Genomic DNA, 11,781 nt, shown 5'->3' on the forward strand with positions numbered 1-11,781 from the left:
ATTGATGTATGTATAATAATTGTTTTATATATTTATATTTTCAATATCTTTTAATCATGACTTTTTATAGCGCTTCCTGTATTGTAATGTATTATATGTAATGTATTGTTGTTTTTTCTTTTCTGGACCTTGAGTCTTCAATAAAGTTTGAATTGAATTGAATATTAGCGGGCATATGACACGCCTCTTTAACATATTTAAGATTGACAGGATTCAAGTTATCTGCAGTGTATTTATGAATCACTCAAAAGTTAAATTCAAAATATATCTAATTACATTGGGACTAATGAATTATTAAATGGTATAGAGAATCGGACAATATCTGAAATTGAGTGGATTTTACATTATGACTGGTCAGAACTACATTGAATATCTTCAATGTAGTTCTGCATACTCATAATTTAAATCAAAGTTACGAATTTGGATGTTTAAAAATGGGTTAGGGCCTATAACTACTAGTCAAATTTCAATTATAGATATCTGAAACTAATTATTATGGCTAATCAAAACTAAACTGACAACTTAAACTACATTTGTAATTGTCTAAATATGTAGTAAGAGATGATCAAGTGAAAGCTATTAAATGCTAAAGGTGTTTTCAATAGTAGATGTATAGATGATCTTGGTGTACCGAAAAGATGAGTGAAACTTCCCACTGAAAAATGACGAATCAAACAAGTGATGAGAAAGATATCTTAAAAGATTTATTATGTTTCGCAGATTTCTGGATGTCATCCCAGCCTGCGATTAAACCAACAGACAAAACATAATGAATAATCTGGAATACAAATAAAAAGGGAGGACCAGACTCAAGTGAAATCATCGCTAACCAGTCTAATTCATTTGTACACAGGCATTACAGATAATATGTAACTGACACATACAGTACAGTGGAGTACAGTATCGCTGCTCTGAAATGACAACAGCACACACACTTGTTAGCTGAAGGGATCCGTAAGGAAGCTGTACAAAGCTCTTACTTAATCTAGTACAATTTATCACGCTGTACACACCGTCACTCTCCGTCTTTGCCCAGCATGTTCTTCAACTTTCTGAATTTATTCTTTCCCATTCTCGCCTTTGCCTTCGTCGGTGTTCTCTTTTTAACCTGCTTCTTCTCAAATCTGCTCCCTTCCTTTTTGTCAGCCTTTGATGCTTCAGCTGTCTTCACTGCAGGTTTCTTGGCCGCTGCCCCTTTCACAGTCTGTCCATCCATCCTGGCGATCTTTGCCTTCTTTGGTCCAGCAGGTGAGTTCTTTTTGCCTTTTGGCTTGATGTTTGCATTTGTCTTCTTGGCTGCTGTTCCGTTGGCTTGGGTTTTTCCCTTTAAGCCGCCCGCCTTGCCCGGGACAATCTTCTTTTTCTTGTCACTTGTGGATGGTTTCTCCTCAGGAGCGTCCGCAACGGCTGTCGCATCAGGAGCATCTGCATCTTCTTCTACATAAAGAACAGACACAGAGGATGAGTTCATGTTGAGCAGGGTAACTATGGTGATGAAAGTTGACACGTGCTCATAAGAGTTACCTTTTGCTGCTGGTGCAGTTGGAATTACATTGGAGAACTTCTTCAGCTTGGCCACAAAGAACCCGTCCATGTTGTGGGAATGAGGGTAAAATCGGCGAGACAGTTTCAGAGTAGGATGAAATCTACGTTCTTTGAACCTGAAAGTAGGGAAAAATACATTTAGGGTTGAAGATCAGAGTGTTTGATCAGAGTACTTGCCTTTCTATTGGTGCCTTCCAATGGGGTCGTGTTTACCGTGTTCACGAGAAGAGTCCAGACAATAACGTTAATATTGCCGTTGCTTAGCAGCGGTGTTCTCACGACTTAACCACTTGAACGCCAAGCATATCACGTACACAAGCTCACAAGTTTCATTTGAAGGCAGCAAATAAGTGAAAGTGAAAACACACATTGGTTATTATATTTACCTGGTGAAGCCTTCCTTGCCGAAGTCGAGTCCAGTGGGAACTAATTTGACGTTCCTTTTCTTTAAAGCGTAGTCCACCACCCATTCGTTCTCCTCCACCTGGTGGAACACATTTTGATCAACACCCAAACTTTTCTGCTAAATACTCTCAAATAACATGTTAATCTAAGAGTGAATTAGCTGCATATACAGTACACACATACCATTATTGAACATGTGCAGTAGACCAGATATCCTCCTGAAGTGGAATCAGCATTGACGGAGTCGATGGCAGATAGAATCAGTTCTTTCTGTAAGTGAGCAGCGCGCATGATGTCGGCGTCGTCCTGTCAGGAAATAAGAGGGTGGAAGGAAGAAAGTATTAAACACCGTTTAAACTCTTCCACTCCTTGAGGGCGCCGCCGCCCTCGGCCAACTTTACGGTCTTACAGAGGTTGTAGCTCTCACCTGAAGATATGTGAATGAAAATGGGTTCTGTGGGTTCCCACGAGTCTCCCCTTTACAGACATGCCCACTTTATGATAATCACATGCAGTTTTTTGCATGCAGTATAAATGTGTTATTTTTGCCTATTCTAAAAATGGTTTCTGCATACGTGGGTCTTAAATAGTCTTGGAATTACATAAATTGGGTGTCACTGTAAAGTCTCTTGTGGATCCAATGAGCCAAACTGTATTCATGTGTGATGATGTTAGACCCCATAGTAGCCATTTCATTGTAGTGAGACCATTGTTTTTTAAACTTGACCGCACTGTATAAAATGACCTGTGGTGACCTCTAGGATAATCACAGCCTCATGAAACTTTACAGCCACAAACTATAGACCTCGAGCATTCAGAGTATGTTTATGGGCTTTCCTAGCTGACTCGACAATAAGGGATTTTTTGAGCATTTTCCAGAACAGAAGTGCTCGCCATACAATCGCCAAAAAATGCAATACTTGCAGAAATCTACAAATGTCAAAAGTTTTTGATACCAAAATCAATGCATGTTTTTTTCTATGGTGTTCCTCAAGGTCTTGGTGTCTTAATGTGGTATTTTGGAGGGATTATTGATCATTTTTATCAATTCTCGAGTAGTAAAAAATGGTTAAATTTAGCACCAAATCTGTGTAATAAATGGTATCCACCCAAAAATTGCTACAATTGCTAATTGCAACAAATTATGAGACATAATAGAGCATGGGGATGGACATCACAAACAAATATCATCATGTTCTAAGCCCTGATACACTTTCACAATTTAATTAATGTTTATTTCTGATTTATGACTAGAACAACTTGACAAAAATGGATCTAAGGTAAAGAGGAGTGGAGTGGAAGAGGTTAAAACCAGAAGTATGTATCTGTATGGGTCTATACGTGAACAGTGAATGGTGTTTTTACCTTACTGGTCTTCACAGCTGGATCTTTAGCGATGACTCCCGTGCCTGAGCACGGAGCATCAAGCAGCACTCTATCAAACCCGCTCATCACCTGAAGGCAAAGTTTTCAACAAGTCAGTACAAACTCTAGAGTAAATGTAAAACCACAGAGATAAAGCTTTTCTACAAGATGTATGAACGTTACCTTTGGGAACTGCCTTCCATCGTAGTTGCAGATAACGGTGTTGGTGACCCCCAGACGGTGGACGTTGCCCACCACACTCTTCAACCTGTCAGCGTTGGCGTCATTAGCCACGATCATCCCCGTGTTTCTCATCAGCTGAGCTGAGGGGGGGAATGTTCACATATGTCGTTAAATAGATTAAACTTGCAGGTGAGAAAAGTTTGCCTTAATTTGCATTGGTCTACATTACAGCTGAAACAAAGCTATTGTAATATTCAATTAATTGTTTCTGCTATTTTTCAAGCAAAAACACTAAACGTTCAATGATTCCAGCTCCTCAAATGTAATAATTTTATGCTTTTCTTTGTCATATATGGTAGTAAACTGAATATCTTTGGCTTGATTGGATTAAATAATAATTTAAATATGTCATGTTGGGCTCTAGTCAATTATAATGGGCATTTTTTCACAATTTTCTGACTGTTTACAGGCGAAACAATGAATCAAATAATAAAAAATTAAATGCTGATAAAATTATCAGCAGCTTGATCCATGAAGAAAATAATTAGGGCTGCAAATAAATATTATTTTCATGGGCAATTAATCTGTTGATTAATTTACCAATTAGTTGTTTGGTTTATAAAATGTCAGAAAATGGTGAAAAATATCGATCAGTGTTTCCCAAAACCCAAGATGACGTCCTCAAATGTCTTGTTTTGTCCACAACTCAAAGATATTCAGTTTACGATCATAGAGGAGTAAAGAAACCAGAAAATATTCACATTTAAGAAGCTGGAATCAGAGAATTTGGACTTTTTTTTAAAGAAAATTACTAAAATCGACATTACACGCTTTGAAACAACTCATAAAATTAGTATAACAATGTGTAACTGCAGCACAACTTACCAATATAGGTTGTCTTGCCTCCTGGAGCTGAGCTCATGTCCAACACCAGCTCTCCCTCCTGTGGAGAGAGCGCCATGACGGGCAGGAAACTGGAGGCTCCCTGCAGCATGTACTGACCAGACAGATACTCCGGGGTGGCACCTGGTTTAAAACATGGAACAAATTACAGTTAAAGCCTGTGTGTGGTTAAAGCCTGTGTGTGGTTACAGTCGGCCTCCAATAAAAGATCCTTAATAGTTAAAATCAGATCGTTGACGAGAATGTGCTGAACTTACCTACAGGTACCGAGGAGTCATAGATGACCAAACCCACTTTAGACCATTTCCCCAGCGGATCAAGGTTCACTCCTCTGTTGATCAAAGCCTGAACAAGGAAAAACACAGACCAAAGAGTTCAACATAGGAGCTCTTGAAGGCAGCATTTGACACTAGACAGTCAAGTCATTTGATGAGGAGGTTCTCCTTCAGAGGTGGTTTCTGGGTTAATGAGTAAAGCCAGATCACAAATCTTTTAATCTTCATTTATTTCTGCCACTTTTTTTCTGAAAAGGCTACTCTGAGTGTAGTTTTTGTTCTGCTAACTACATTTATTGAACTCATAATTTAATTTTATTTCTTTCACATATAGTGCCGTTAAATCCTGTAAACAAATCAATTATATATTACTACTTCATTTGTGCTTTTTAGTGAGTTGACTTACAATGAATACTACGAAGCACATTATGAATTTTGACGTTTGAAAATATTATAACTGGCCATTTAATCCAGCTCTCCCACCCCGACCAGTTACCTGTGCAAGATCCCTCCTCCTTGTTTTCAGTGTGTTGGTCCGAATAGTGACAGGTCTGTGAATTTCATTGGCCTCAAGGAAATCAACCAGCTGTAAGCGAGAAAGAGGAAAACAAAAAACAGATTCATTAAAAAAATCTCTATCAGGTGTTGACAACAGCAAATCAATCAGTTCTAATCATGATGAGAAGAGCATCACAATGCGCTGTCTTTGGTACTAAACCACCCACCTCTGAAAGGGGGAAGAGGTCCATTAATTTCTCAATGAGGAAGAAGTTGTAGCTGTAATAAGTACAGAGATCCTTCTTCAGAAGAGAGATGTACTCGGCTCTCTCTTTCCCCTCCTCCCGTTTTGATGAGAAATTACAAAGGACATCAATGTTGTCCTTTATCCTTTGATGGATTGACTTCAGGTCCAGAAGCAGGATGCCTAACAATAGAGATAAGAAAAGGATTTAGACTTGCAAAATAATTCTATTTGCTGCTTTAAAAGAGAGAAGAACAGTAAGTCACTCACCTTCCTTCTCGCTTTCCTCGGCCCCAGGTAGCCGGAATTGATCCTCCTCGTCTTCTATGTTGGCTTGTACTGTGTCTTCCTCATCCGTGTCAGCGTCGGGTTTTTTTCCCGCTTCATCATCATCATCTTCATCGTCGTCATCATCGTCATCTTCATCCATCTCTAGACCCAAGGTTTCCCTCATCTTTTTCTCTTTCTTGGCTGCACGCTCAATGGGAAGAAGCTAAATGTGGAACAAAAAACAAGGAAAGTAGTCACTAAATCATACCAACCATACGTTTACCACATGAACCACCCTTAAAGATACACCCCAACACCTAATAGCCCTGTTTTAATACATCGACAGTAAAGTGGGAGGAAATTTTGAGTCTCCAATAAAACCAGGGTTTGTATCAGCAAATCTGCAGATTGGGCAATAATTAAATTTTGATATTTGAATGACAATTTAAGTCAAATTTCTTTCTTAAATACAGAAAAATGCAACAAAGAGGTGTTTGGCAAAATGTTATAGGAGAACCATTTCACATACCTCCTCTTCATCACTTTCTTCTTCCACTGCTTCCGCACCAGTGCCGTCATCAACTGCACCGTAATCGTCAACCATTTCATCATCATCGTCGTCGTCCTCCGGCGCCTCCACTTCTTTCAGGCCTAATTTGGCGGCCTTCTTTTCTTTGTCTTTTCCTCCCTTCTTCGTCTGTTCCTGCTGCACCTCCTCCTCGTCTTCCTCTTCCTCCCAGTGTTCATCACTGTCATCCTCACTTTCAGGATCATCAGCTTTGCGCTTCCTCTTAGCTGGTGTCAACCATTTACTGTTTTCATCAGTGAATCCTTTAGAGAAAAAGAACCAGAAACACCATATATAGTCTGTGATTAAAAAATAACTACACTAGCAACAGCCGTTCAAAGGCACATAAACTTACATTTAACATTTTATTTTTTCCTTCTTTGCTTGTGCGAGGTTGTAATTATCTGCACTTGTGCATAAAGAAAACGTCACAACCACATTCACAGACACTGGTGTGTGTTTACCTTTCTTTGCCTCCTGAGCAGCATCTTTAGGCTTTTTCAAATTCAGGACTCTTTTAGCAGCTCTGTAAAATGACAACATGAATGAGCAACTTGTAAACAGAGTAATGTTATTTCATGTTGTGTAATAATCAGTCAGCCTCTTACCTTTTCCTGCCTCTACTTGACAGCCGTTTTGCCGCTGTTTCCTCTACAAACAGAAAAGAAACACGTTGACATTAAGCCATATTGATACAGTTGGCAAGATAAAATGGTTGTTGTTAAACTTTACAGTACAGATTCCCAGAGTTAATATGTGTATTTATAAATAGTTGATAATCACCATCAGGTATAAAATTGGCCAACTCGGTCTCTGCTCCTTTCTGCTTCTTGGTTTTTTTCCCCGGCCCTCTCTTCACCTTATTGGTGGGATCCAACTTCCGACCCATGACTCCAAGCTACACAGACACTCTGAAAACAAGAGGGAAATAATGTTACACATTTTCGAAGCCTGTGCAAAATAACAATGGCACTGTTTATGAATAGATAACACTGTTGGTGCCGTGCTTAGAAACATACAATTTACACATACCTACGCATACTTACATATAGTAATGACACTGTTTATGGGATTTTTCTTAAAGCGACTAATCTGACCACTAACTACAAAAATATGATCAGGTGTTAAGCAAGTCTAAATACACTGCAGGTTAAAAGTTTTGAGCATCCTGTTTGCATTTTTTGTCTCAATCTAATTGTAAAAAGACACAAAAATAGAAGGTACAGTATATGTTTAGATAAATTGAGAAATATTTGTGACTTTTTACTTTATTGGATGTAACCTATATCCAAACTAGGACTGTGTATTGGCAAGAATCTGGCAATACTTTATCATATTACAGAGGCTATGATAGAATATATTGTGATACATTGCAATTTTTGTCAAGAAGCATAATGCATAAAATCTGAGTTTTAAAAAAGTTAACTTTTTTTAATGCAATCAGAACAGCGAGATCTGCATTTGCATTTATCACAGTTGCTGTAACATCCAACGTCATAGCACTACTTTTTGTGCAATCTGAGCCAGTCTGACATAAATCTTTACCTGCAAACTATTAATTAAAAATCGATAGTGTTTGAGAATCAATACAGTATCAGAAAACATAATATTGTGACACTCAAGTATATCAATATTTTCTTACACCCCTAATCTTAATTGACACCTGTAGTAGGAAATAAATTGTCTTACAACTGTTTTTCTTAAAGTGGTTAATTTTTAATAAACTTGTATTGACAGTCCCATCAGGATATAAGAGTTTCCCTATAATAATTCCATAAAAGTAAAGATATTGTGGTATTTAGTAGAAGACTGCAACAGTTAATTTGTACTTAAATGTATGTTTAAATGCTGCTGTCTTGGCCAGGTCTCTCTCGCAAAAGAGATTCTTAATCTCAATGAGTATTACCTGGTTAAATAAAGGTTAAATAAAAAAAAATAAAAGTTAATGACATATATGTTAGTAAGACTGTAAAACAGAGAAACGTGAGCACTGTAATCATAGCTTAAGTCATTAAAATGAATGTAGAAACTGGTGACTGAACTCTGGTGGAAACAGGACTGAAGACCAACTGTATGTCAGAGACATGAGGTCATTTGTGGTAATTTGTAAGACATAAAAACTTCAATGGGTATCTTATTTAAAAGTGATGAAGAGGTAGGCCATATACTAAGAGTTCACCACAGACACATGTTTTACTTTCTACTAGTTTTGTGTGATCTCATATAGATTCAAAATTACATTCCTGGAGACAAAGCCACCCTAAATAATAAATCACAATACGCTTTAGTTAGTGACATAGTAATGAAAGAATAAGCTGTAACGACCAGTCAGACGGTAAATCAACGTTAGTGGACCAAAGCTCCGCATGTCGTGTTTTACTAGTTAAAATATTAAGAGCTCGTTTATTAACACTGATTACTGACTGACGGAGTCTTTACTAACGAGCTCAGCAACTATTCTCCACATACTCACCGGTGAATCTGTTCTTTTGTTTTATCCAACTCCTGATTGTACGGTGTTCAAGATTAAACACACACACGTGAATCTCCCTTCAACACGTTGTGGAAGAACATCCGGAGCACATTGGTGACGTACTGATGGTGCCAACTGGTGATGGGAATTCCGGCTCTTTTTAGTGAGCCAGATCATTTGGCCCAGTTCACCTAAGAAGAGCCGGCTCTTTCGGCTCCAAAACGGCTCTTCATTTTACCTGTTCTGCCTTTTATAGTTCAGCCAAATTTAGCTTTAGCTGTTTTGACCTATGATTAGTATGTGGGCAGATATATCACTTAAATTATTCAATATAATTATACTAAACCTTATAATTTCCAGAATATCATAATTTTACATGCTGCTTCGTTTCCGACCGTCACTCATTTTGTCTGCTATTCGCGCACCGTACTCCTCTCTCTCTTTCTCTCCTCCTCTGCCTCCTGCTCTGTAGCATAGATGTATTAAAAGAACTGGATACAGCGTTGGAGTCATTCCTATGAGAGTTCCTCATTGGCGCATGAAGCGTAAATGGCTCATGACTGTCACAGGGTCCCAACGTCACGGTCTGGGTCTCACTCACATGAACGGAGGAAGGGAAATAACTCTGGATTCAGCTATTAGTGCATTTTACAACTTTAAAAACTAAATTTTTTTAATAAGTTCTATTAGAGTGTTTAAACTGGGGAGTTGATTCACCTAAAAATAATTTACCCGCTGAATTACAGACGTCTCTTTCCCAATGTAAGTCTATGGGAAAAAGTCTTTTTGGGCCCAATGCATCACATGAGGGACACAGAAGTTGCAGTACTGCCATTTGGCCACTACGAAAGTCCGGATCGTCGACCGGCGCACTTCCTGGGGGCTTGCTCTGTACTTGTAGACCGTCAGCGTGCCCGCCCCTCCACCCCTGCCTGCTTGATGGTATGATCCTTGTCTTTCATCACCTGATTGGTGGCACGGACGTCATTAACACAACATTCAGTCACAGTCAGTGCATGGAGTGCCCGTGGCACGGAGAAGATCATCCTATCATTCTGCCTTAAATTAATTAAAGAAAAAAACGTCTCTCGGACGGGAGCAGGTTCTTATCTTCACTTAAAAGAGCCGGCTCAAAGAACCGGCTCGTTTGTGACGACACATCACTAGTGCCAACCACTGTTGCCGTGACGCGCACATTCTGCGACAGTCCAGCTGAAGACATCATGGAGGTTCCTGTAGCGAAGAAGCGTGGTCTTGAACATTTGGACGAATATGAGCCAAAACCAGCCAAACACATGCGCAGCCTGCACGACCGCATGTCCGAGAGGAGGCTGGTTGTTGTTCTGGAGGGAGCGTCGTTAGAGACAGTGAAGGTGAAGCGTCAGACTGTGTTTGTGTTGTTGTGATGCAGTAAACCTCCTACCTGCTACCAGCGGAAGGGACAGGAATCACACCTTTAACTTGGGCTAACTCATATAATAAAGTACATGTTTTGTTTTTTCCAGGTCGGAAAAACCTTTGAGCTGTTGAACTGTGACCAACATAAAAATATAATCGTCAAAAATGGAAGAAATCCGGGAAATATCCGACCAGACATCACACATCAGGTAAGTGAACTGGATTCTTCACTTAAGTCTGTCATGACCTGTATAGTCAGAGTGAAGTACCGTTTCCTTTATTATTACTACTATTACTATTATTTGAATCACTGAATAAATCTGGAATTTGAGCAGAGTCAGAGGTCACACATAAAACTATATATATATTTATTTACATATATTTAAATAGATGTAAATAAATATTAATATATTATATAAATAAATATCATTTTATTTATTTATATTTATTTATTTATATATATATATATTTGTCTTTGGTATTATTTTTCGCTGGATGAAAAGTCAAACTAGCAAAAATAATAGTAGCAGCAGTGATTTAAAAACACTAATTACATCAAACATGAGCTTCAAAAAACATATTGGTGCATCTGCTTATCATACTGTATCTTTTTCTGCTTCTCTGTCTGTGTAGTGGCAGGTTTTTAATAAATACTTTTAACTTAAATATTTCCTTTCTCTAGTGTTTGCTGATGTTGATGGACAGTCCACTGAACAGGGCCGGCCTGTTGCAGGTTTACGTCCACACAGAGAAAAACGCCTTAATAGAGATCAACCCACAGACTCGCATCCCGAGAACCTTCACTCGCTTCTGTGGTCTTATGGGTAAACTATTAATGTTGAATGCTTTGCTTCATAAACTACATGACTCCATCATAAACTCCTCCTCTCCTAGGCTGATCTCCTAATCATTCTTTCTTCTTGTATCTTAGTTCAGCTGCTGCACAAGTTGAGTGTCCGGGCCGCTGATGGTCCTCAGAGGCTTCTGAGGATGATTAAAAACCCTGTGTCTGACCACCTGCCTCCTGGCTGCCCCCGCATGTCCACCTCCTTCTCTTCTGCCGGAGACGCCGTCTGTCCTCGGACTTTGGTGCCAGAGGGACCGGCTACAGTGGTGGTCGGAGCATTTGCACATGGAGCGGTGAGAAACGCCTCTACGTGGTAGCTGATTCACTGCTTTAAGCATCAAATATCTGTGTTACTGATCACTCTGTCTTTATTAGGTGAATGTGGACTACACAGAGAAGACGGTGTCCATCAGTAACTACCCCCTCTCTGCGGCTCTGACCTGTGCCAAGATGTGCTCTGCCTTCGAGGAAGTGTGGGGTGTCCTGTGACAAACAGACAATAAACTACTGGTGTTGATCTGGCAGAGACAGTAGAGTACATGGACTTTTATTAATGGACTAGGAATGGATATGATGTCCATTTCACCAGCGATGCCGCGTGGACCACTGCCATGTATTCCATTATACACTGTATGTGTATACTTGTGGAATATGCAGGTTTCTGTGCCCAGTGTTTCCTTTTCATGTAGGAGCATGGCTGTTTTTTTATACCATTATCAATTGTACCAATTACTGAGTTTTGGATAATCAATCAATACAGTTACATTAAAATATTTGACTAAATGATGAGTGGTTTTCTTTCATATA

The 11,781-nt window shown here is 39.1% G+C and overlaps 2 protein-coding genes across 3 annotated transcripts; one reads left to right on the plus strand and one right to left on the minus strand.

The window, feature by feature from the left end:
* Positions 1–682: 682 nt before the first annotated feature.
* nop2 (NOP2 nucleolar protein homolog (yeast)) lies at positions 683–8,863 on the minus strand. Of its 2 annotated transcripts, XM_074653307.1 has the most exons (16): positions 8,730–8,863; positions 7,040–7,167; positions 6,865–6,907; positions 6,721–6,782; positions 6,218–6,519; positions 5,689–5,911; positions 5,402–5,601; positions 5,173–5,262; positions 4,659–4,746; positions 4,384–4,524; positions 3,499–3,638; positions 3,316–3,405; positions 2,134–2,256; positions 1,932–2,029; positions 1,525–1,661; positions 683–1,437 (listed from the first exon to the last, which is right to left on the minus strand). In XM_074653307.1, exons 2-16 carry the CDS (start codon positions 7,143–7,145, stop codon positions 1,016–1,018), a joined length of 2,265 nt encoding a protein of 754 aa, XP_074509408.1. In that variant the 5' UTR covers positions 7,146–7,167; positions 8,730–8,863; the 3' UTR covers positions 683–1,015. The 2 variants fall into 2 exon arrangements, with proteins under 2 accessions (XP_074509408.1, XP_074509407.1); XM_074653306.1 differs by having other exon boundaries at positions 952–1,661.
* Positions 8,864–9,905: 1,042 nt separating this feature from the next.
* emg1 (EMG1 N1-specific pseudouridine methyltransferase) lies at positions 9,906–11,757 on the plus strand. The gene is made up of 5 exons (XM_074653362.1): positions 9,906–10,102; positions 10,235–10,336; positions 10,810–10,951; positions 11,059–11,267; positions 11,350–11,757. The coding sequence occupies exons 1-5, from the start codon at positions 9,953–9,955 to the stop codon at positions 11,461–11,463; spliced, it is 717 nt and encodes a 238-aa protein (XP_074509463.1). The 5' UTR covers positions 9,906–9,952; the 3' UTR covers positions 11,464–11,757.
* Positions 11,758–11,781: the final 24 nt, after the last annotated feature.

This window comes from Sebastes fasciatus, chromosome 12 (assembly GCF_043250625.1).
Source record: "Sebastes fasciatus isolate fSebFas1 chromosome 12, fSebFas1.pri, whole genome shotgun sequence".
NCBI classification, from domain to species: domain Eukaryota; kingdom Metazoa; phylum Chordata; class Actinopteri; order Perciformes; family Sebastidae; genus Sebastes; species Sebastes fasciatus.

Bases quoted from the DNA above. Each gene is read 5' to 3' on its own strand.
- nop2 (XM_074653306.1), bottom strand. From the start codon at position 7,145: ATGGGTCGGAAGTTGGATCCCACCAATAAGGTGAAGAGAGGGCCGGGG. The intron at 6,908-7,039 runs GTGATTATCAAC...TTCTGTTTGTAG, and splicing joins GGCCAATTTTATACCTGATG to AGGAAACAGCGGCAAAACGG. The intron at 5,912-6,217 runs GTATGTGAAATG...TTCCACATTTAG, and splicing joins AAGAAAGTGATGAAGAGGAG to CTTCTTCCCATTGAGCGTGC.
- emg1 (XM_074653362.1), top strand. From the start codon at position 9,953: ATGGAGGTTCCTGTAGCGAAGAAGCGTGGTCTTGAACATTTGGACGAA. The intron at 10,952-11,058 runs GTAAACTATTAA...CTTGTATCTTAG, and splicing joins TCGCTTCTGTGGTCTTATGG to TTCAGCTGCTGCACAAGTTG. The intron at 11,268-11,349 runs GTGAGAAACGCC...TGTCTTTATTAG, and splicing joins GAGCATTTGCACATGGAGCG to GTGAATGTGGACTACACAGA.